At 41.2% G+C, this 26,203-nt stretch overlaps 1 protein-coding gene across 5 annotated transcripts in view; it reads right to left on the bottom strand.

Annotated features, from left to right (window-relative positions):
* The window catches only part of mpp7a (MAGUK p55 scaffold protein 7a), a 408,735-nt gene that overhangs the window by 51,529 nt on the left and 331,003 nt on the right, over nt 1–26,203 (bottom strand). For all 5 annotated transcript variants that reach the window (XM_055651874.1, XM_055651881.1, XM_055651863.1 and 2 more), the window contains one exon: nt 10,602–10,772. In XM_055651874.1, the coding sequence (XP_055507849.1) occupies nt 10,602–10,772 (171 nt within the window). The remainder of the gene's footprint in view (nt 1–10,601; nt 10,773–26,203) is intronic.

The raw sequence follows: 26,203 nt of genomic DNA, 5'->3' as shown, positions 1-26,203 counted from the left end.
GACCACGAGACTTTGCAGAATTTTCAATTTTTACTTCACATTTCCTACATCTGCAATTAAAAAAAACAACCTGCTGGAGGAACTCAGGCAGCATCTATAGAGGGAAATCGACAGTTGGCATTTCAGTTTGAGTCCATTCCTCTGGATAGTTTTTTTTAATTTCTAAGTTCTTTGCTACTTTTTCCAATTGCTTATGTCATATGCCTCTAAACCAGGTAAAACTAGGGAACATAGTTTGGCCTGCTATCAAAGATTATTTTTCCTATTTGTGTGCAAGCAAGATTTTTTTCTGATTTTCTGTTGAAAAACCTATATTTATCCACATTAAATTCCATTTGTCACTACTGAGCCCACACACATGAAACATAAACAGAAAGGTCATTGATTAAAACATTTTGGTTGTAGTTAACCTTAGTATACTGAAGAGGTACTTTGTGTGTTTGACAGTAACGCTAATTCAAGGGGACCGATTTTGTGAATACAGGTTATGCCCAAGCCAATGAACGCCTGACATAGGCCTTTCATACGATCGAGTATTTGAGAGACTGATGGGACTGATTTGATGGCTGCTATGAGGCCACAGGTGACTGCTCTTCATTCTCGCTGGAGTTCTGCCACGTCAAACCCAAGAAGAACACATTCCAGTTAACAAGTTGATGTCTACTTTGTAAATCCTATCCAGAGACACCCTATCTGGGCCAGCAGCCGCATTCTATTTTGGACTCTCAACAGGTCTGCAACAAAATCTTTTTACAAGAATATCATTATTAGACCATGACTGACTCAAGCTAAATTAAAGCACTTTACAGAATGTCTATTCCTACGGGGCTACCCACCTCTGCAGGCACAGCCTGCCATGTGGGGAGTTTTTTGACAGCCACAATTCCTACTCATGAACTGTTTGTATTATGAATAGTTCTCAAGAGCAAACCCTGCCATAAACTTGGGAGACATGCCATGGCTTGCTGTCAGTGGTGAGTCATCTATTCTTCCACTTGCCCTATGTGCGAGATCTGTCAGGTAACTTGCCTTTGGATCCTAAATGGTGAAATTGTATGAACACGTAATTTAAAGCATGCCATTTCCAAGATCTCTCCGTCAAATCTACCCTCTGTCTCAGTATGCTGTGATTTACAGACATGATCATATTGAATTGACTTTATGAATTCTGGCTTAAGAACAGCAAAAGTGCTGGTTTCTGCGTACAAAGCCACTTTTCATCCCACTCTAACTCCTTTAACAAACGTTCTACACCTCAGTTACTAAATCCACTATTCGGAATCCTCAGGGCTTTGGATTTAAGTAACAATGAGCCAGAAAGTCTAACCCACTAACCAGCGGTATGAAAAACCTTGCCTTTAATTCAGGTCAGAAGGTGTATGCACTAGTTTAGTCTGCTTCAGTATGTACCTCAACTACCTCCTCTGGCAGCTCATTCCATATACCCACCAACCTCCGAGTGAAAAAGTTGCCCCTCAGGTTCCTATTAAATCTTTCCCCATCTCACCTTAAACATTGTTCTCTGTATTTTATTCCCCTACTATGGGTAAAAGACTCTGCATCTACCCTATCAATTTCCCTCATGATTTTATATTCCTCTATAAGATAACCTCTTAGCCTCCTGTGCTCCAAGGAATAGTCCCAGCTTGCTCAATCTCTCCCTACAGCTCATGCCCTTGAGTCCTGGCAACATCCTCATAATTCCACACTGCATTCTTTTCAGCTTGATGTCATCCTTCCAAAACCAGAATGACCAAAACGGAACACAATCCTCCAAATGCAGCTTCAACAATGTCTTGCACAATTGTAGAATAGTGTCCCAACTTCTAAACTCAGTATGTGTAGGAAGGAATTGCAGATGCTGGTTTAAAATGAAGATCAGACACAAAATGCTGGAGCATCTCTGGAGCGAAGGAATGGGTGATGTCTCGGGTCGAGACCCTTCTTCAGACTACACTCAGTACCCTGACAGATTAAGGCTGATGTACAAAAAACTTTCTTCACCACTCTGTCTACCTGTGCCAGTAATTTCAGGGAACTAAGTATCTGCACTTCGAGGTCCCTCTGTTCTGCAACACTACGCAGGGTCCTACTATTCACTGTGAAGGTCCTGCCCTGGTTTGATTCCCCACAATGTAACACTTTGCAAGGAAATCCCCCACCCTTTGCACTGGTGGGCAATTTCTACCGGTAATGTTTCTGTTTCACCTATAATTTTTGAATGTCAAGAACTGAGTGAGATCTAGGGAGCAACAATCTCAGGGATGTCTGGTTTGGAGTGGTTAATTGCAAGAGTAAAAGGCAAGGTAGGTGAACGTAAGGAAGCATATATGATGAGAGAAATTGAGGCTCTGGTGAAGTATAAGTAGGGGGCATGATTTATTCACAACTAATCATCCACAAGATTTGCATTGAGTGGCATGATTTTTCATTAATAGCGGTATGTCAATTAAACTAACTGGATTAACTGGCCTTTATATCCATCAAGAAATCTTATCCACACAAAATAGTTACAATTTGGACATGAAGTATTTGACGGTATAGTTGAAGTAGATGCAGCTATATATATGCAGAAACATGACTTAAATTCCCCAATAAAACAACTTGGTTCATACAAATGTTCTTAAAACAGGAAAACTGTTCACAGGGAATTATCAGACAAAGGTTTTGATATCATAGAAGTGAAATTAAGACAATGCTTGGTTTTAAACAACATCAACAGGGTGAGAGGGATAGAGAGACGGAGATCATACGAGGAGGAGAATAAGCCAACAGCCCCCTCAAGCCTGGCGCACCATTCAACGTGATCATGGCCCATCTTTTATGCATCAGTTCTCCATAACTCAAAGGTTCAAAGGTTCTTTATTCGTCACATACACCAATTGGTGTAGTGAAATGTCTTTATTATTGTTATGTTGTTTTCTTTTTTATGCTGAAACATAGAAAATAGGTGCAGGAGTAGGCCATTCGGCCCTTCAAGCCTGCACCGTCATTCAATATGATCATGGCTGATCATCCAACTCAGTATCCTGTACCTGCCTTCTCTCCATACATAGAAACATAGAAATTAGGTGCAGGAGTAGGCCATTCGGCCCTTCGAGCCTGCACCGCCATTCAATATGATCATGGCTGATCATCTAACTCACGTACCTGCCTTCTCTCCATACCCTCTGATCCCCTTAGCCACAAGGGCCACATCTAACTCCCTCTTAAATATAGCCAATTAACTGGCCTCAACTACCCTCTGTGGCAGAGAGTTCCAGAGATTCACCACTCTCTGTGTGAAAAAAGTTCTTCTCATCTCGGTTTTAAAGGATTTCCCCCGTATCCTTAAGCTGTGACCCCTTGTCCTGGACTTCCCCAACATCGGGAACAATCTTCCTGCATCTATCCTTTCCAACCCCTTAAGAATTTTGTAAGTTTCTATAAGATCCCCTCTCAATCTCCTAAATTCTAGAGAGTATAAACCAAGTCTATCCAGTCTTTCTTCATAAGACAGTCCTGACATCCCAGGAATCAGTCTGGTGAACCTTCCCTGCACCCTCTATGGCAATAATGTCCTTCCTCAGATTTGGAGACCAAAACTGTACACAATACTCCAGGTGTGGTCCTACCTTCAATACCTACCTTCAATGACTGGTGTACCATGACACCCAGGTCTCGCTGCATCTCCCCCTTTCCCAATCGGCCACCATTTAGATAATAGTCTGCTTTCCCGTTTTTGCCACCAAAATGGATAAGCTCACATTTATCCACATACCAACCTGATCCCTTTAATCACAAGGGCCACATCTAACTCACTCTTAAATATAGCCAATGAACTGGCCTCAACTACCTTCTGTGACAGAGAATTCCAGAGATTCACCACTCTCTGTGTGTACTGAGGTGTACACAGTCTTAGTGATGGCACATCTATGAAGTCTCATCTCGGGATCAAGTATGATAGTGTTGTGACAATTATAGAAACATAGAAAATAGGTGCAGGAGTAGGCCATTCGGCCCTTCGAGCCTGCACCGGCATTTGATATGATCATGGCTGATCATCCAACTCAGTATCTCATCCCTGCCTTCTCTCCATATCCCCTGATCCCTTTAGCCACAAGGGCCACATCTAACTCCCTCTTAAATATAGCCAATGAACTGGCCTCAACTACCTTCTGTGGCAGAGAATTCCACAGATTCACCACTCTCTGTGTGAAAAATGATTTCCTCATCTCGGTCCTAAAAGTCTTCCCTCTTATCCTTAAACTGTGACCCCTAGTTCTGGACTTCCCCAACATCGGGAATAATCTTCCTGCATCTAGCCTGTCCAACCCCTTAAGAATTTTGTAAGTTTCGATAAGATCCCCCCTCAGTCTTCTGAATTCCAACGTGTACAAGCCGAGTCTATCCAGTCTTTCCTCATATGAAAGTCCTGCCATCCCAGGAATCAGTCTGGTGAACCTTCTCTGTACTCCCTCTATGGCAACAATGTCTTTCCTCAGATTAGGAGACCAAATCTGTACGCAATACTCCAGGTGTGGTCTCACCAAGACCCTGTACAACTGCAGTAGAACCTCCCTGCTCTTATACTCAAATCCTTTTGCTATGAATGCTAACATACCATTTGCTTTCTTCACTGCCTGCTGTACCTGCATGCCTACTTTCAATGACTGGTGTACCATGACACCCAGGTCTCGTTGCATCTCCCCTTTTCCTAATCGGCCACCATTCAGATAATAGTCAGCTTTCCTGTTTTTGCCACCAAAGTGGATAACCTCACATTTATCCACATTATACTGCATCTGCCATGCCTTTGCCCACTCACCCAACCTATCCAAGTCACCTTGCAGCCTCCTAGCATCCTCCTCACAGCTAACACTGCCCCCCAGATTCGTGTCATCCGCAAACTTGGAGATGTTGCATTCAATTCCCTCGTCCAAATCATTAATATATATTGTAAATAGCTGGGGTCCCAGCACTGAGCCTTGCGGTACCCCACTAGTCACTGCCTGCCATTCTGAAAAGGACCCGTTTACTCCTACTCTTTGCTTCCTGTCTGCCAGCCAGTTCTCTATCCACATCAATACTGAACCCCCAATACCGTGTGCTTTAAGTTTATATGCTAATCTCTTATGCGGGACCTTGTCGAAAGCCTTCTGAACGTCCAGATATAACACATCCACTGGTTCTCCCTTATCCACTCTACTAGTTACATCCTCGAAAAATTCTATAAGATTCGTCAGACATGATTTACCTTTCATAAATCCACGCTGACTTTGTCCAATGAACTCGCCACTTTCCAAATGTGCTGCTATCCCATCTTTAGTAACTGACTCCAGAATTTTTCCCACCACCGATGTTAGACTAACTGGTCTGTAATTCCCCATTTCCTCTCTCCCTCCCTTTTTAAAAAGTGGGGTTACATTAGCTACCCTCCAGTCCTCAGGAACTACTCCAGAATCTAAAGAGTTTTGAAAAATTAACACTAATGCATCCACTATTTCTGCGGCTACTTCCTTAAGTACTCTGGGATGCAACTTATCCGGCCCTGGGGATTTATCGGCCTTTAATCCATTCAATTTACCTAACACCACTTCCCGGCTAACCTGGATTTCACTCAGTTCCTCCATCTCATTTAACCCCCGGTCCCTTGCTATTTCCGGCAGATTATTTATGTCTTCCTTAGTGAAGACAGAACCAAAGTAATTATTCAATTGGTCTGCCATGTCCTTGTTCCCCATGATCAATTCACCTGTTTCTGACTGCAAGGGACCTACATTTGTTTTAATGCTGAATTATGCTGAAAATCAAACAGTAGTGAGGAAGGGAAGCCCGTTATTAATGGAACAAATAATTTAAATTTCTTCTGTGGCCAACCAGGTCGCAGATGTTACCTCCTTCACGATGGAATGCCTACCAATGACTGCTGCACCATGATCTGGGACATAAAACTTAACTAATTTTCCTATTTAAGAGATAACCTTTAAACTAATTTGATATAAAATGTTCCTCACATTCCCCAGTCTTAGCCAAAATGTTAAACACATGTTCCCAAAGCCTTAAATTTCAATACATTGGAACAGCTTCCCTCCATGTACCCAAACTAAATCGGTCTTAATTTGTACACCTCTGTAAAATCTCTGTGCTCCAAGCAGAACAGTCAAAACTTTTCATCCCTGGAATCATTTGAATAAATCTTTTCTGCAAGACATTCAAATCCCTCCTCAAGTTAGATGGACCAGAATTGGATACAATACACAAGTTGTGGCCCAACAAACGTTTTGCATGGCTTCAACATAACCTCCTCGTTTTTATGCATTAGGCTTCTATTATAAATCACTAGGATTTACCCATTTCTGAAAGTGCCGTGCCATTTAAAGATTTAAGCACAGACATCTAAATCCTTATGTTCCTGCACACTCTTTTACACAGTTTCATTTGGAATATCTTGGCTCACCTTATTCCTTTTGGATTCCCCAGATTGCAGTGAAACATGAAAAATAACAGAGCATAACCAGCTGCAAATTCTACCACTGAATTTTTCAGATATCCTCTGTGGCTACTCCATGCTCACCTTTTAAGTTGGTGATTTTAACAAAATTTGCTTATATTCATCAAGGCATTTTTAAAGGTGGGGAAATACGTCTTTCAAATATGTAGCTTGTAGTAGCATTCATGTAGATTTTGTGCATTACACCATGTTAAATGGAGATGTACATCCTGACAAGATCAGAAAAATTAAATCTGGAGGAACATACGTGGCAAATGATACATATTAGATAAAAATGTCAAGGCTACACAATGCATAATAGACAATAGACAATAGGTGCAGGATTAGGCCATTCGGCCCTTTGAGCCAGCACCGCCATTCAATGTGATCATGGCTAATCATCCCCAATCAGTACCCCGTTCCTGCCTTCTCCCCATATCCCCTGACTCACATAAACAGTATCACATAAACAATCACGGGTTTAAAGTTAAAACATTAAGATATTACTTCCAGAGGATCATTTAGCTTAATAACATAAATCTTTTTGTCATGCAGGGCGGTCACGGTGGCACAGCGGTAGAGTTGCTGCCTTACAGCGAATGCAGCGTCGGAGACCCGAGTTCGATCCAGACAACGGGTGCTGTCTGTACGGAGTTTGTACGTTCTTCCCGTGACCTGCGTGGGTTTTCTCAGAGATCTTCGGTTTCCTCCCACACTCCAAAGACGTACAGGGTTTGTAGGTTAATTGGCTTGGTAAATGTAAAAATTCTCCCTAGTGGGTGTAGGAGTGTTAATGTGCGGGGATCACTGGTCAGCACGGACCCGGTGGGCCGAAGGGCCTGTTTCCACGCTGTATCTCTAAACGAAACAGTATCAGTGCACAACATGAAAGCAACCATCTAATGCAGTTACAAATACCAACGCTGTCCCTTACATTATCCCCTTCTCTCTGAAACACGTACACTTGGACAGAGAATCATGATGATGCTGCATCCAAGAGAAAGGGAGAAGGCTTTCATGGACTCTGCTGTCATTTAATGCAACGTTACTTCAGAATAGTCTTCTCTGATGCATTGCAGATGTTGGGAGGAAATTCTTAAGAAATTACCAATGGAGAAAAAAGTTTCCACGAGTTTTGCATTGTTTTACAAATATTTGCGTTTTAGGTCTTCAAGGCAAAGTTGAAGACAGTCTGCATTTTTGCCCAGGTGCTGTTACCATTTATTTCAGTTAGTTTTATCTAAAAGATATTTTTGCTGAACACATACACCTTGTTGGGTCTTAAAATGAAATGATCAAAAACTTGAAAATCATTTTAAGCATGTCTTCTGCAGAAAACATTTAATCTTAAAGTATGAAAGAAAAAATAGGAGAAAAGGGCATGTTCTTTTTAAACTCTCCCAGTTGATATAATTGATATAATTTAATTGCCACACAACCAAGGTCGGTGGAATTTGGGTTGCCAGCAGCGGTACAGTAATAAAGAACACACACCCCCAATAAAAACTTTACACAAACATCCACCACAGCATTCATCACTGTGGTGGAAGGCACAGAACTTGGCCAGACCTCCTCCATTTTCCCCCGTGGTCGGGACCTCCACCCTCCACAGCCGTTGCTGCAGGCGTCCAGATAGTAAGGGACAAAGTCAAAGTCAAGGTGAGTCCAGGATCGGCTCTTCCCAACCAGAGACCACGGCTTCAGGCTGGTGTAGGTCGCAGGCCGGCGGTCAAAGTTTTAAAGTACCTGCCGTGCCGCAGCCGGAAGCACCGCAGTCTGCAGGGCCGGCGGTCGAAGCTCCCCTCCCCTGAAGCGCCGCTGAAGTTAAGTTCCTATCTCCAAGCTACGTGTAATATGAAAAACTCAAAGATGCTGCTCGACAGAGGATCTCTTTATTCGTAGGCTGTGTAAAGCTTGCTTGATTCCCCAACAAAAAATACCGTTGGAGGTCTTTATGGAAAGTTCAGAGCAGCTTCACAGTGAATCCAGTAAAACAGTAGCCAAGCCCAGCTTCAGGGCCAATTCTGTGGTGCCCAGAGCCAGAAGTGTCAATGCTGCTGTACATTTGGCTAGCATGGCATTTCTGGCTCCAGCACTTCCTGATCAACATATTACTCAGACTGATCTTAAATTCCAGTGTGTGTAATGTCCTGTATCCCTGATGTCACCAGAATTATTCGGTGATATTTGAAGAAAGGAGAGAGTCTCAAATGACTATTCCGCAGATGCTAGTACAATGGGACTTGCATTATAAAGGAGACGGTCATGGAGGAATTCTTTTGGCAATATCAACTTGAAACATTAATGAGGCGGTGAACCTAATGGAGTGAATGACCTTATTTTGGAGCAATGCTGCAGTTCTAAATTTTACAAAGCTGGCACGGTAGAGAAAATAAGGTACAAATAGTACAAGATGTTGATGAGATCGAATTTGGATTACTGTGCGAATTTCTGGTCACCCTACTATAGGAAGCTGGAAAGGATGCAGAAAAGATTCATCAGAATGTTTCCTGGACTCAAAGGTTAGAGTAATAAGGAGAGGATGGATAGGCTGGTACTTATTTTCCTGAAGCCTGGTCAGGGATGATTTTACTGAGGTTTAAAATGATGAGGCACAGATAAGGTGAAATATGTCGGGTGGCACAGCGACAGAGTTTCTGCCATACAGCGGCAGAGACTCGGTTTTGAATTCCGAATACAAGTGCTGTCTGTACGGAGTGTGTGGGTTTTCGCTGAGATCTTCGGTTTCCTCCCACACTCAAAGACAAACAGGTTTGTAGGTTAATCAGCTTGGTATAAATGTGAAATTGTCCCTATTGTGTAGGGTAGTGTTAAAGTGCGGGGGATCGTTGGTCGGCGTGGACTCGGTGGGCTGAGGACCTGTTTCCGCGCTGAAAAAGAATCTGAGGGGTAATTTCTTTATGTAGATGGTTGAATTGTGGCGTGATAGGAAACATCCATGTTTTAGTTCTGAATAACAACATTGCCTTGACTTTTGTTGATTATGGGATGCACTATCCAGGTTTTTTTAATTTTATGTATAGATTTCTTCTGAAGAGCATGGACAAGTGTTAGATGGCTGAAAGTGTTCAGAATTTAACTCTCTGATGTTAACTGACAGACTAGGAAATAAGATTATGTACATCTGATTAAAGACAGGGATTTGGAGGCTGTTTGTTTAACACTGATAGGAATAATGCAATTTTCATTCAAAAATATCATAAGAAAACAGAGAACTCTGAAAACAATAATTAAGGACTATAAGGAACAAATTTCAAAGGGAATGCTTGATTAATCTCACTAAATTCTCGACAGAAATAAAAGTACATTGACAAAATAATGTAATAAATTTAAAATATTTGATATTTTACAGCCTTTGATTCATAATGGACATGATTGCAGCTATCGCCCGCCATGCAACAGAATGAACAGCAAACCAAACTAAAAACATTGGGCTGGACAGCCACTGTGAATTAAATATATAAGCATTTGTTAACATAATTGGTTATGATATTAACCTGGCAATTTGCATCATGGACTATTTCAGAGTATCATCACTGATATTTAGACACAAAATGCTAGAGTAACGCAGCGGGTCAGGCAGCATCTCCGGAGAAAAGGAATAGACTTTGAGACCTTTATCCCGAAACGTCACCTATACCTTTTCTCCAGAGATGCTGTCTGACCCACTGAGTTACTCCAGCATTTTGTGTACCATCTTCAGTGTAAACCAGCATCTGCAGTTCCTTCCCATATCATTACTGGCACATGAGATTAGTTTATTTTAGCATCATGTTTGGCAGACATAGTGGGTCAAAAGGCCATTCCTCTGCTATATTTATCTATGTTCTAAATCATTTAATTCAAGCGAGGCTGCATTGACAGGAAGAGAAACAGTAACCCCAGAATGCACATACATAATTAAAATAATATTAATAATATTATTTTAAACAACACCGTGAGGCTTAATTCTCTGACATTCATTGGACGTTTGAAAAGATGACACATAACGTAATAAAAAAACCCAGAGTGATCAGTTTTTCACAATAAATTGCTTATTTTACAATATCAAAAAATGAAAGTAATAAAATGTGCAATAAAAATACTGGGAATTAAAAATGGCACTCACCAACAAGAATTATCAGCCGATATTTTTCATTTGGATGATGCTGATAAGAAACAACTTCTTCATATGTTGGAACGTCTGCTGTGTCATACTGTTCACTCCTTTTACTTTCATACATAGATTTATTCGTTTTTCTGTCTTTTCTGCTCAACCGAAAACTTCTTCGGAGACCAGCTGTAAAAATTGAGACTTGTTAGAATTTCTGATGACCAAGACAGTGATTATACAAAAAATATTCAGTATTATTAAAGCTAATGATGCCGCTTATTACACGAGAGCCTATCAAAATTTTCATATGAAGACTGTGGTGAATGCTCTCTTCCTAAACCCATGTAGAGCTTGAAAAATGCTGACAAGTACATACAAAGATGGATTGTTGGATCATACAGGGAAATTGCTAGTAATATTAATTTCACCTCAACATGTATATGAACATAAATGCTAAGTTTTAACATTAAATAAATCAGGTTAGGAAAATGTATACCGTATCATAAGCAGATTTGATCTAACACATGTGCTCTGAGTACATTGATACAATCTGTACAATCTAATAAACTTCAACTGTATTCCCTTTGCTGATATGCATTTTATATCAATTGGCTTGGCCTGGGGAGGAAATATAGGCCAGAAAAAGTTTACCCCCGTTGCTCTGCAGATAATGTTATATTCTACACTAAATTAAAGTATCAAATTATGAAACAAAGATAAAAAATCAGTAAACATTTGGATCTCACTATTCACCAGCAAGAAAAATAATTGAATTTTCTTTGAATTAGAAATAATATAGTTCCTAATTCCCCCTTCAAATTCTTATTTCTTCATACATGATGTTATTTTCGATGAAATGTTTTGAAGAGAGTCTGCCAAAACAACTTCTGATCTAAGGAATGAAAAGTCACATGAACCATCTCTTGTCTTTCACTTCTTGTATGCAGGGGGATATGATTTATTATAAATGGATAACTGAAATAAAGAACTCAAAGGTTGGCAGATAAGCAGTCCAATGCCATTCTCTGCCACAGAACGTAGTTGAGGCCAGTTCATTGGCTATATTTCAGAGGGAGTTAGATGTGACCCTTGTGGCTTAAGGGATCAGGGGGTATGGAGAGAAGGCAAGTACAGGATACCGAGTTGGATGATCAGCCATGATCATATTGAATGGCGGTGCAGGCTCGAAGGGCCGAATGGCCTACTCCTGCACCTATTGTCTATGTTTCTATAAATTTGGTGCTGGCACCACTGCGGTTGGCTAAATCTTGGGTGGTTATGATCGTACAGGAGAGAGACAAAACACCTCGTTGAGTGATGCTGCTCAACGTCAATAAAAGCAAAAAACTATTTGTTGACCACAATTGGCAAGTCAGGACGCCACATGCCAATTTCCATTGGTGTGTCAGAGGTGAAGAGTTAACAGCTTCATAATCCTGAGTGTTAACATCTTGGGTGGGTTGCCTGTGGCCTAGCATTTATGTAATCACGAAGAAGGCATGCCAGCACCTGTACATTCTCATGAGTTTAAAGATTATGAGAGGAATAGAGGGTAGATGCACAGAGTCTTTTGCAAAGAGTTGGGGAATCGAGGACCAGAGGACATAGGTTCAAGGTGAAGGGGAAAAGATTTAATAGAAATCCGAGGGGTAACTTTTTCACACAGAGAGTGTTTGGTGTATGGAACAAGTTGAGGCTGAGACTACCCCATTGTTTAAGAAACAGTTGGACTGGTACATGGATAGGATCGGTATGGAGGATTATGGACCAAGCACAGGCAAGTGGGACTAGGGTGGCTGGGACATTGTTTGCCGGTGTGGGCGAGTTAGACCGAAGGGCCTGTTTCCACACTGTATCACTCCATGACTCTAAGAGATTCTGCGTGTCACTGAATACACTAATAAGCCTGTATAGATGCACTGAAGAGAGTATCTTGTCCACTGGTTGCATCATGGCATAGCAATGCAATGCCAACATCCAGGAACACAACAGAACATTATGGATACCAATTTTTTCCAATTACTTTTTGCACTAATGTCCTGTTTTTTCTTTTCAATGTCTTTTTGAATTTATATATATTTTTGTGTGTTGTCTAAGTCCATGTGCCTGTGATGCTGCTGCAAGCAAGAGTGAGAAACATAGCTTAGGTGCAGGACCAAGAGTATCGAGCCTGCACCGCCATATATGATCATGGCTATCATCCAACTCAGTATCCCGTATGCCTGTGCAATATCCCCGTAGCCACATCTAACTCCCTCTTAAATATAGCCAATGAACATGATACCCTCTGCGGCAGAGAGTTCATTCTCTCTGTGTGAAAAAAGTTCTTCTCATCTCGGTTTTAAAGGATTTATGCCTTAACTGTGATTTCCTACTTCCCCAACATCGGGAACAATTCAGCAATAGTCCAACCCCTTAAGAATTTTTGTAAGTTTTTATGGAAAATTATCACTGTGCGTATTTTACCGTATGGTGTGCATAGACATTGTAAACTGACAATTTATTCTGGGAGGTAATCGCTTCAGTTTATGAAATTGGCCAGCAATAGAAGGAAGTTACTGGAAACAATGCGGCATGGTGGATTATTGTACAAATCATTTGGGAGGTTCATTTGAAATTGGCCTACAGTTTCAAAGTACTGTCGGTAGAAGCGTTACATGCAATTACCAGAGCAACATTCTGGTTGTTTAGAAACCAGAATCTCATCAATTACGACCAACAAATAAATGGTGCAGAAAATGCATAGAAATATAATGGGAGTTAGCCGAGGACAAGGTTAGTAGCGATCAGTTTAGTTTAGGTTCGAGATACAGCACGGAGGCAGGCCCTTTGGCCTAGCTAGTTCGTGCCGCCAGTGATCCCCATACGCAAGCACTATCCTACACGCTAGGGACAATTTACAATCTTTTCCGAAGTTAATTAACCTACAAACCTGTATGTCTTTGGAGTGTGGTCCAAACTCACGCGGTCACGGGGCGAACGTGCAAACTCCGTACAGATAGCACCCGTGGTCAGGATTGAGCATGGGTCTCTGGCTCTGTAAGGCAGCAACTCTACCGATTCGTCACTGTGCAGTGTGACTTAAGGTAGCAGATTAATCCAACACAGTTGAAGGTAATACTGGATTTGTGAAAAATAAATGTTCTTCTCTGTACCTGATATTCTTGATACAAATTAGCAGATTACCTCTTCCAAACTAAACAAAACATGAAGTAGGCAAATTTGTAAAAGAATAACCTTGGAATGTTGCAGTCTGAACTAATGCAACAGCTAGTTACTATTAGATTCGTAAACTGTTATGTTTTTATGTTTGATTATGTTTATGTTTTTATGTTGAAAATGTATATTTATGTTTTTATTGTATTGAAAATGTTGTTTTAAATAATGAATTTTTTATATTTTGCACTGGGTTGTAGCAAACTATATAGATGTATAATTCAGACAAGAAATTAAATAACATGTCCAATGTTTATTTAGTGAAACATCCAAAAAACACTAAATCCAGTTCTCCTGGCATAAGTTATTGGCTATGCTTCGAGATCTCAAACTAGAGACAAAGGAGATGAACAATTGGTTTGGTTTCAGCAATGCACAAATTACTTATGGGCTAGAAAGCCTCACTAGTTTGGATCATTTCTTACTTCATCACACAAGTGTATTAGTAGGATTCTATAAAAACCAATAGAGACAAGAAAATCTGTTCTATTTAAATTGTTGCTGGAATGTTCCAAAATTACACATAATAGACAAAACAAGGAAATTGACCAGTCATGAATAATAAGAGTAAAGATTATATTTAGTTCCTGAAAAAAAACCTGCTAAATGTAGAGAATAGTTCCATCAGCAATATAACAATTCTATTTAATTCATGGCAAAATACAGAATACACGGTAAATATCAGATGCATCTGCATCTGATCAAGTAAAGAATGTAAATTTGAAGAAGATTTATACCTCCTTTACAGAATAACATCTTCAAGTGATGAAATATCAACATGAGCAGAGTGCACACCACTCACTCTATTATCCAAGGTCTTTCCAATCACTGGAATTTAGCAAATATTTTCACACGTTTTGTGAAAATTATTCCAGACATATTTCAGCTCAGAATTTGTTGCAATATTTTTGTCACAAAGGCATTTTAATGGTACCAATATAAGAAGGCAGAGATAAAAACTGGAATTTATGAACCAAGGTAATTTACTCAAAAGAGACCAGTATCCTATATCAAGCAGACTTAAACATTTTATTACATATTTCACCTGTGGAATCATGATCTGAACCTGGTTCAGACAGATGGGACTGAAGCAATTACATCTGACAATTGATAAAGATACTGGCAAAATAAGTCTGGAATGTTTCAATGCAAGCCCCAATGGTATAAATCCAAAGTATGAATAAGCTTGAATTTGTAAACCCTACTTAGAGAGCAGGAAATGGGAGCTGTACTACATTTGGTTGGGGTAATCTTCTGAAACAAAGACACACTTAAATGTTAGTACATTACAAGATAACTTCCATTATATTCAAGAGGTTATTTGGATGTCCCCAATCTGCCAATGGGTTAAACAGTAAATGTTTCATTACTGCTGATATGTGGTGAGCAACCAGCTGTAGTTTCTCATTCAGCAACAATATGAGCATGTACTTAGCTCAGTGTGTGCTATAGCATGAAGGCAGTTTGGAAAAGATCAAGTAAGGACTCAAAATGTCCATGTCAGCAAACACTATATGAAGATTAACGGCAGATGTTAAAATTGTAGACATTTTTGAAAAGTAAATTATATTGAAATTTCTAATTTATTGCAGAAATGTTCCACTTTATTATAAAAAGAGAGAAAAAGAAAAAAATATATATTACTGCTAATTCCAGTGTCAGTACATTGTGCACCCCACAATAAAAAGGTATTCAGTGTAAGAACACAATCCTCACATGACATTACTGTCAGTTTACCATAAGTGGCTGATAAAATCAAACCCTATATTAAAGGTCACTTTTGAATGAAAACCATTCGAAAATAGTAACTGATAATTGGGAGAAAAAACAGCAGAGAAAACAGAGTTCTACTTCAGCTGAATAAACAGGGGACAAAAGGTGTTTTTACATACTCTACGCCAGCATTTCTCAACTTTTTTACCCTTGCGGAAATCTTGAAATAATTTTGATGTCTCACGGGACCCCTGAGTTGTGGGTTTGCCGGGCCCGCCGCCATTTTGAGATTGCCATTTTGACTCGCGTCACAATGGCGATCTCTGGATCCACAACGGGAACCCGTCAGCCGCGCTTGCGCAGTTGGGTGAGGATTGCCGGACTGGGATCGTCATTTTAACCCAGCAGTGTGTATAGGTGAGTGTTACTGGGGGAATATTGCAATGGGAGATGGGGACCCAGCGGGTCCACGCTTGGTCTAGTTCAGAGGTGTTAACTGTACACAATATTCCAGATGTGGTCTCACCAGAGCCCTATACAACTGCAGAAGAACCTCTTTACTCCTATACTGAAATCCTCTTGTTATGAAGGTCACCATTCCATTAGCTTTCTTCACTGCCTGCTGTACCTGTAAGCCAACTTTCAGTGACCGATGTACAAGGACGCACAGGTCTCGCTGCATCTCCCCCTTACCTAACCTAACCTAACCTAACCGCATTGAGATAATAATCTGCCCCTTTGTTTTTGCCGCCAAAGTGGATAACCTCACAAATCATTGATGTATATTGTAAATAGCTGTGGTCCAAGCACCGAGCCTTGTGGTACCCCACTAGTCACTGCCTGCCATTTTGAAAGGGACCTGTTAATCCCTACTCTTTGTTTCCTGTCTGCCAACCACTTCTCTATTTATCAGCCTTCAGCCCCAACAGTCTATCCAACACCATTTCCTGCCTAATGTGGATTTCCTACAGTTCCTCCGTCACCCCAGATCCTCTGGCCACTACTATATCAGGAAGATTGTTTGTGTCCTCCTTAGTGAAGACAGATCCAAAGTACCTGTTCAACACATCTGCCATTTCCTTGTTCCCCATAATAAATTCACCTTTTTCGGTCTTCAAGGGTCCAACTTTGGTCTTAACTATTTTTTACATCTTCACATACCTAAAGAAGCTTTTACTATCCTGCTTTATATTCTTGGCTAGCTTACCTTCGTATCTCATCTTTTCTTCCCGTATTGTCTTTTTGGTTATCTTCTGTTGCTCTTTAAACATTACCCAATCCTCTTCCTTCCCGCTCATCTTTGCTACGTTGTACTTCTTCGCTTTAATTTTTATACTGTCCCTGACGTCCCTTGTCAGCCATGGTCGTCGCTTTCTCCCCTTGGAATCTTTCTTCCTCCTAGGAATGAACTGATCTTACACCTTCTGTATTATTCCTAGAAACACTTGCCATTTTTGTTCCACTGTCATCCCTGCTACACTAAAATCATTGGAAAGTGGCAGGGTTTGGGGAAGTGGTCACAGTGCATCATGAATGTAGAGCCAGACAAAAAAATCGTTTGAAGACATGGAAGAAAATGATAATTAAAATGAAGGGGCATCTTTCCGCGCTTATTCCAGATTTGCCCTGAACTGTTTTAGATGTTTTGGATATGTGGTCTCTGAATGGCATGCAAGAACAATGGGGCATCAAATAGCAATTCTCCAGACATTGTGTGGGATGAGTTTGGACTAGCTGTTCCTTGCCAGTTATCACCTACATATATGCTCAACCTTATCCAGATTAGCAAGACAACGAAATATAATAAATACTACACATATAGTGTCGGGAACACTTTTATTCACTATCTGTTTTATATTCAGTTGCTTAGTCTATTAAAATTGCTCTCCAATCGACAATCTGTTATAAACTGCACATATTCTCATCAAAGAACAATATTTTTATAAACTTTTCATTGTTCCACTATAAATGTATTGTACATTTTATGTATCTGGTTTATTTAAAGTCTATTACACATTATATTGTATTCTAGTCTTGGCATTGCATTTCATGCATAATTCAGCATACACTCTGCAAATAAATATACATTTTGAGTGTAAGGTGGTTGGCAAAAACAATTCTGAATTTTAAGGTGGACAATAATTACACTCCAATATAAAGTAGAAATGAGTCCAAAATATAGTGGTTGGTTAACACACTGCTAAATGAAAAAACACTTTATGTCCTCTGACTCTATCAATCTAACAACAACATCTGCATTAAATTCAAAAGGGATACTTATTTAGATAGTTAGTTTTTAACTATTTGTTTGGATATGCAAATAGAATTTACATCTATTTGTGCACATTTTCATGATCCTGGGTTAAATTGTTACAAGGTTTGTGTTAATCTGCATACTTCATTCTAGTTACATTTCTCCCTTAAAATGCCAGAAACCACTTGATCGACCCAGAGCAAATCCGGAAGAGGTGAGAAAGTTTCAGAAGAGCCGTCCCCCTGTTGGAAGAACATCGAAACCAGTGCGGCTCAACTGCTCATCGTGAGTGCCCGTACATCAAGTACGTTTGTTATGCCTGTTACCGAAAAGGTCATCTCCAGGCAGTGTGTCAATCCGTGGGAAAGCTGAGAATGGGCAAGAAAGCGCAAAACACGGTCGATCAAATCGCGGAGACCATTCCTATTGAAGTGCTCGGTGTGTCTACAATCACCGACAAGACGAGGATTTTGCTGCGGGTCTCGAACATCGATCTACAGTTCCAGGTGGACACTGGTGCAGCTGTGTCGCTAGTGGGTCAGGACATCTGGGAGAGGATCAGATTGCCGAAACTGAAACCGGCCAACATCCGCCTTTTCGGATACGGACGACAACCAATTCCCACGAAAGGCAAATGCACTGTCGCCGTTTCCTGTAATGGTATGCCACAAATGTTGCCGCTGATCGTCGTTGGTAAAGAAGGTACATCCCTGTGCGCCATCGACTGGATCCATGCTTTCAAGCTTGACATGAACGCCTTGATCTACGATGGATCAACTATGGCATTGTCATCTACCACGGATTGCAACATGGTCAGCAAGTGCAAGAACAACCTGCAGAAGGTTCTTGGCCAGCTTCCGGCCGTTTTCGGACCTGGACTCGGACATTGGCAGCTGGCAAAGGTGAAGCCCATTCTTGAACAGCAGCATTTTGAAACAGTAATCCATGCCTTCATCACGTCTAGGCTGGATTACTGTAACACACTCTATTTTGGAGTTACTCGATCTTCCCTGGCTCGTCTCCAGTTGGTTCAGAATGCTGCTGCTCGCCTCTTAACTGGAACTCGAAAGAGGGAGCACATATCGCCAATTCTGGCCTCCCTCCACTGGCTGCCGGTGTACTTTTGAGTTCACTTTAAGACTCTTTTATTCGTTTTTAAATCTTTAAATGGCCTCGCCCCGCCTTACCTCTCTGAGCTGCTTCATCCCTACGCTCCTGCCCGGTGCCTCAGGTCAGCTGATCAGCTGCTCCTGGAGGTACCGAGGTCTAAGCGGAAGCTCAGAGGGGATAGAGCCTTCTCTGTTGCTGCTCCGACATTATGGAACACTCTGCCGTTGCACATCAGACAGGCCCCCTCACTGTCCATCTTCAAAACCAATCTTAAAACCCATTTCTATTCCTTGGCTTTTGACCCTGCATGAGACTTTGCTCCTGTTTTAGTGTTTTTTAATGTTTTTTTTATTGTTTTTACTCTCTCTTTTAATGTTTTTATTGTTTTGTAATAATTTTTTTTTTGTTCATGATTAGTCATGTACAGCACTTTGTTGCAACAGTGGTTGTTTTTAAAGTGCTCTATAAATAAAGTTATTATTATTATTATTATTATTATTGCACAAAGATGAAGGCACGGCTCATACTCAAAGACGATGCCGTCCCTAAGTTCTTCAAACCAAGACCAGTTCCGTTCAGTCGGATGGACGTGGTCGACAAGGAACTCTGACGTCTTGAAGAAATGAGAATTATCACCCATGTGGACCATTCAGACTGGGCCACATCCATAGTTGTCGTTCAGAAGCCTTGCGGCAAGGAGTGCATCTGTGGCGACTACAAAGTGACTGTAAACCCTCAATTGCACATTGATCAACAACCCCATACCAAGAGTGGACGAGCTGTTCGTCAAGCTGCAAGGAGGACAGCACTTGTCGAAATTGGACATGTCTGACACGTATCTTCAAATGGAACTGGACGACGAGACAAAAAACCTGTTCGTGATCAACACGCACAAGGGACTGTTCGGATACAACTGATTGTCATTTGGACCGGCACCGGCGCTGGCCATCTACCAGAAACTGGTCAACAATCTGGTTGCCGGGATTCCGTACATAGCCGCCTACCTGGATGACATAATTGTCACCGGACGGACAGAGGAAGAACACCTGCAGAACTTAAAAACAGGTCATCACTGCACTCAACAACTACGGCATGAAGTTGCGCATGGACAAGTGCACATTTTTCCGGCAACAGGTCACATATCTAGGACACGTGATCCCGGCAAGTGGTCTGAATCCATCGGAAGAAAGAGTGGACGCCATTGTGAAATTCCCGTCGACTGAAAACGTGAAGCAACTTGAAAGCTTCATGGGCAAGGTTAACTACTATGGCAAGTTCATCCCGGCACTTTCGACTTTGTGCGCACCATTGAACAACCTGTGAAAACAGGACGTCGAATGGTCCAAAGAGTGTGACCATGCATTCACCAGCTTGAAGGAGATGCTCGCCCAGAAGTCGCGTTTGGTCCACTGTGACCCATCGAAGCCGATCTCGCTGGCCGCCGATGCATCGCTGTATGGTCTTGGAGCTGTATCGGCGAACAGCAAGGAAGAACCAATCGCGTTTGCATCCAAAATGCTGATGACCGCCGAGAAAAACTACAGCCAAGTGGAGAAAGAAGCACTGGCGATCGTGTTTGGTGTCCGGAAGTTCCACCAATATTGGAGTGGGTGACATTTCCTGTTCATCACTGGCCACAAGCCGCTGCTGATTATTTTCAGTCCGGAGAAAAGTTTTCCTGTCATGACGTTGCAGCGTCTACAACGTTGGGCCCTGATCATGATGGGATATGATTACCACATCATTTACCGACAGTCTGCCGAGCATGCCAATGCCAAGTCTCGTCTACCGATTGAACCCTCGGACGTCCAAATTCAACGAGTCGAAGGACCACAGGCAGATCAGTGGGGAGTTCATCTGGCGGAACTTCATCAAAGTCAGGTACTCCAGTATCCACACGATTTTGCACCGGGGTGTCCGACAGCTTGGTCCATCTTTTATTCTGAGGCTATGGCATTTGGTCCTAGACTCTCCCCCAAGTGAAAATATCCTCTACACAATATTTTTTGTTGCTTCTTCCACAGATACTGCCTGACTAACTGTCCACCCCATATCATTTGTTGTTGACATTTGAAATTTCCAGCTGTCAAGGTATTTTACTTTTGCTTAATTGGTAGTTTTATGTGCTACTCAACCAACTGGAACCCGTTGGGTCCCTGTCTCACGGGGGGCTGGTCCCCCAACTCAACCCGTCGCCAAACGTAAGATTCCAGCACTCCCCTGCCTCCCCCAGCAATTTCCAATTGACCCTCCCTCCCCCTCCTGTCCTGCCAGGAGCAATGATGGCAACATTGTTGCAAATGCCAGGTGGAGGGCTGTGATATCCCATTCAGGTGAAATGTTGGTGGCAGCCCAGAGTGTTCGTGTGTTGCAACTTTGTATCGAAGTTTGTTGGAAGCTGGCAGGAAATATTTTAACAGTAAAAATATTGTTAAAGTTGGCTTTAAAAAAAAATGTGATCATCAATAACGTGAAATATCGGATGAAATCTTAAGTGAACCTGATTACGGCATGGACGGGAAAATATGAGTAAGAACATGTCAAATGTAAGCGCTAAGTGCAGAGCGTTTTGAGGAAGATATAAAGAATACAGACATACATCACACATACAAGATGATACTTTTATAGGTATATACTAGACCAACGTAGGGTTCCAGCACTCGCCTGCCTCCCTCAGCAGTGGACTTAAAAAAAAATTCCAATTGCACTTCTCCTGCCTGCCGCAACAGTTCCAATTGCAATACCAATCTGCCCCTCCCCTCCTGTTGAAGCACTTGCTGTGATATCCCATTGAGGTGAAAATTCAGTGTTCCTGTCGTGCAACTTGTATTGAAGTGTGTTGGAATCTGGCAGGAAGGATTTTAACAGTAAAAATCATGTTAAATTCGACTTTTTTAAAGCTTTAATCATCAATAACGTGAAATATAGCATCAAATCTTAACCTGATTATGGCGTGGAGAACAAAAATGTGAGTCACAATATGTAAACATTGTAAACATTTAAGCGCTAGCGTATAGTGTTTTGATGAAGGTACTACAGACATACAACACACATACAAGATGATAGATAGATAGATAGATAGATAGATAGATAGATAGATAGATAGATAGATAGATAGATAGATAGATAGATAGATAGATAGAGATTTATAAAACCAAATCAAATTAAGATCACAGTCAAGAATTTTCTTTACAATGTTTAATTTTCTAAGCTTTTGTTGGGAAGTGCAAAGCAGTAAAAGTCTTCCTATCCATTTTGATATGCTAAATTTGGAATCGTCATTAACTTCATCATGATATCCCTTCCCCAGAGCTCATAATCCCACTTAGCTTCTTTTTCTTTGAAAAATCCCACAACTCTTTTTCAATCATTTTATACATCAGGATTAAAAGTTAGTTCAGAGAGCAATCCTGCTTAAAGATATATTGACAAGATATGTGATCTTGTAAAGCTTCTGGATAAAAATGCAGAATGTGCATGATTTAACAAAGACATTCTATATGAGATTTATTTAATAATTAAAGAAACATGGTGATAGCAGAGAAACTAAAATATGGAACATTTTACATGGCTTAAAATATACAGTTCTCATTGTTTTAAAAATTGTTTTAAAAATAAAAAGTTCCATAATACAACATAACGTAAAACATCCAAAAATTCAGCAATTGACCAGTGTATCTTATTTTTCAGTTCCTGTGTGATTATACACAGGCAATCTGATCATTAAATGGAAAAAATAGAAACAAAAAGCAAATCTCATATTTAAAAGCTTAACCTGTGCACCATATCATAAATTAATCAATTATGACCAGATGTTGCTGAATAAAGAGATTTCATTTAAAAAAATGATCATTAGAATGTTCAACATCTTAAAAACAGATTCCAAATATATTGTATCATATAATCAAAGGTTGCCTTTTCGTAAAAAAATCTATTCCACAGTTTCTCATTAAAGTTATGTGAAACAATGTAAGCTTGAAATTCTTAACAATTCATAAATCATTAATTTTTAACATTGCCAGGATTCAGGTGATACCATCAAGATTATGTTTATTGCCTGTTCCTGGACTTCGAGAGTGAAAGACTTGCTAGTCTAGCTCACAGCACTTTTAGTGTCACTTACATAGCAAGGAGGTGGAATTGTATGCAAGCCAATCCACATGGGCTTATCAGGTTCCTTTCATTGAGTGATGTTGGCACAGTTTGGGCGTCAAGAACAATGGGTAGGTTAGCATTGCTGATTGTAACTATGAAATAAATCAGACAGCAGTTTCCAGCCCAGCAACAAACTCAGTTACAACATGAAAAACTGGAAAGTGTTATCCAACTTGCACTGGTACCCTGTTAGTTAAATGTTTTTATTTTACTTATTGTGTCTCTTACCAATCTCCTACTTGAGCCCACAATTATATTTACCCCTTCGGTCCAGCTCATCGTCTGTGCTAGTCCCCCGCTGCTTGTATGTTTGCACTCACCATTAGTGGATCTGCAGTGACCGTGTGCACTGTTTGTAGCAACAAGGTCCTGAGGTACAGTGAACGAGCTGGGGCTGGTAAGTAGGCAACAGTCTGCAGATCCATCCGGTGGACACATCTCCAGCTCAGCCTTTTCGCAACTCATTGTGCTAAAAGCATTTTTTAAAACGTCTTTGTTCCTACTCTGTCTGATTGTCAATTTCAAATAGAATTACACATTTACTTAAAATACCCTAAACAACTAGAAATTGATTTAAATCAAACAAACCACTCATTTGCACTTACCTCTAATTATATTTGATTACCTCATTCATTCCAGGCATCAGGGGTCAGATGCAATACACTATTTCTCTTCTGCCATTGGTGATGAGTGCAATGCCAGAACAGGGAGTCAGTACTAGCACAAGTTCTCCAACTCTGACTACAATGTTACAATGAGTAGGTGCGGAAATCCAAGACAAGTTGACCAGCAAGCAGAACATCTGCAGTTTTCTAAGGAACAACTGGTCAAGGCTAATTATATTATGGCTCTACGGTTCCATTTTAGGACACTGTGCCTCAGTCAGTATTCTTCACTTTAATACTAAAGCCCGTGGTGGTTGCTCACACACTTTATAGTTATTACATCTCCACGTTTGCAGATGACACAAAGCTGGGTGGCAGTGTGAACTGCGAGAAGGTTGCTATGAGGCTGCAGGGTGACTTGGATAGGTTGGGTGAGTGGGCAGATGCATGGCAGATGCAGTATAATGAGGATAAATGTGAGGTTATCCGCTTTGGTGGCAAGAACAGGAAAGCCGATTATGCAGAAATGGTGTCAGATTTGGAAAAGGGGAGATGTAACGAGACCTGGGTGTCCTTGTACATCAGTCACTGAAAGTAAGCATGCAGGTACAGCAGCAGTAAAGAAAGCTAATGGCATGTTGGTCGTCATTGCGAGCGGATTTGAATTTAGGAGCAAGGAGGTCCTACTGTAGTTGTACAGGGCCCTGGTGAGACTGCACCTGGAGTATTATAGTGCCCTCCATAATGTTTGGGACACAGACCCATCGTGTATTTATTTGCCTCTGTACACCACAATTTGAGATTTGTAATATTAAAAAAATCACATGTGGTTAAAGTACACATTGTCAGGTTTTAATTAAGGCCATTTTTATACATTTTGGTTTCACCATGTAGAAATTAGCAATGTTTATACATAGTCCCCCCATTTCAGGTCACCAGAATGTTTGGGACACAGCAATGTCATCTAAATGACAGTAGTCATGTTTAGTATTTTGTTGCATGTCCTTCGCATCTGAGTGCTTGAAGTCTGCGATTCATGGACATCACCAGTTGCTGGGTGGCTTATCTGGTGATGCTCTGCCAGGCCTGTATTGCAGCCATCTTTAGCTTGTGCTTGTTTTGGGGGCTAGTCCCCTTCAGTTTTCTCTTCAGCAAATAAAAGGCATGCTCAATTGGGTTCAGATCGGGTGATTGACTTGGCCACTCAAGAATTTACCATTTTTGAGCTTTGAACATCTCCTTTGTTGCTTTGGGATCATTGTCTTGCTGTAGAATGAACCACCGGCCAATGAGCTTTGAGGCATTTGTTTGAACTTGAGCAGATAGGATGTGTCTATGCACTTCAGAATTCATTATGCTACAACCATCAGCAGTTGTATAATTAATGAAGGTAAGTGAGCCAGTACCTTCAGCATCCATACATGCCCAGGCCATAATACCCCTACCACTGTGCTTCATAGATGAGGTATATGGTTTGGATCTTGGGCAGTTCCTTCTCTCCTCCATACTTTGCTCTTGCCATCACTCTGATACAAGTTCATCTTCGTCTCATCTGTCCACAAAACCTTTTTCCAGAACTGCAGTTGCTCTTTTAAGTACTTCTTGGCAAACTGTAACCTGACCATCCTATTTTTGCGGCTAACCAGTGGTTTGCATCTTGCAGTGTAGCCTCTGTATTTCTGTTCATGAAGTCTTCTGCAGACAGTGGTCATTGACAAATCCACACCTGACTCCGGAAGAGTGCTTCTGATCCGTCGGACAGGTGTTTGGGGATTTTTCTTTATTATAGAGAGAATTCTTCTGTCATCAGCTGTGGAGATCTTCCTTGGCCTGCCTGTCCCATTGTGATTAGTAAGGTCACCAGTGCACTCTTTCTTCTTAATGATGTTCAAAACAGTTGATATTGGTAAGCCTGTTTGGCTGATGTCTCCAACAGTTTTATTCTTGTTTCTCTGTCTCATAATGGCTTCTTTGACTTTCATTGGCACAACTTTGGTTCTCATGCTGATAAACAGCAATGAAAGTTTCCAAAGGTAATGGAAAGACTGGAGGAAAGACTAGGTGCTGAGAACTCTCTTATACCTGCATTAAGGAGGCAATTAAACACACCTAAACACCTATGAAGCCATGCTTCGAGAGGCTGGACCTGGCACACCTCAAAAGCTGCCTACCCCCCACACTGGATCCCAATCAGTTTGCCTACCGCAAGAACAGGAGTACGGAGGATGCCATCTCAACGGCACTTCACTCCGCCCTCTCCCACCTCGACAACAGAGACACTTATGTAAGAATGCTGTTCATCGATTACAGCTCAGCATTCAACACCATTATTCCATCAAAACTGATCACCAAACTCGGTAACCTGGGCATCGACCCCTCCCTCTGCAACTGGATACTGGACTTTCTAACCAACAGACCCCAGTCTGTGAGGTTAGACAAGCACACCTCTTCAACCCTCACCCTGAACACCGGCGTTCCTCAGGGCTGTGTGCTGAGCCCCCTCCTCTACTCCCTCTTCACCTATGACTGCACACCTGTACACGGTACTAACACCATCATCAAGT

Source organism: Leucoraja erinacea, chromosome 2, assembly GCF_028641065.1.
Source record: "Leucoraja erinacea ecotype New England chromosome 2, Leri_hhj_1, whole genome shotgun sequence".
Classification (NCBI taxonomy): Eukaryota; Metazoa; Chordata; class Chondrichthyes; order Rajiformes; family Rajidae; genus Leucoraja; species Leucoraja erinaceus.
Note: the sequence above shows the minus strand (reverse complement) of the source record. Positions and strands in the feature narration are given on the sequence as shown.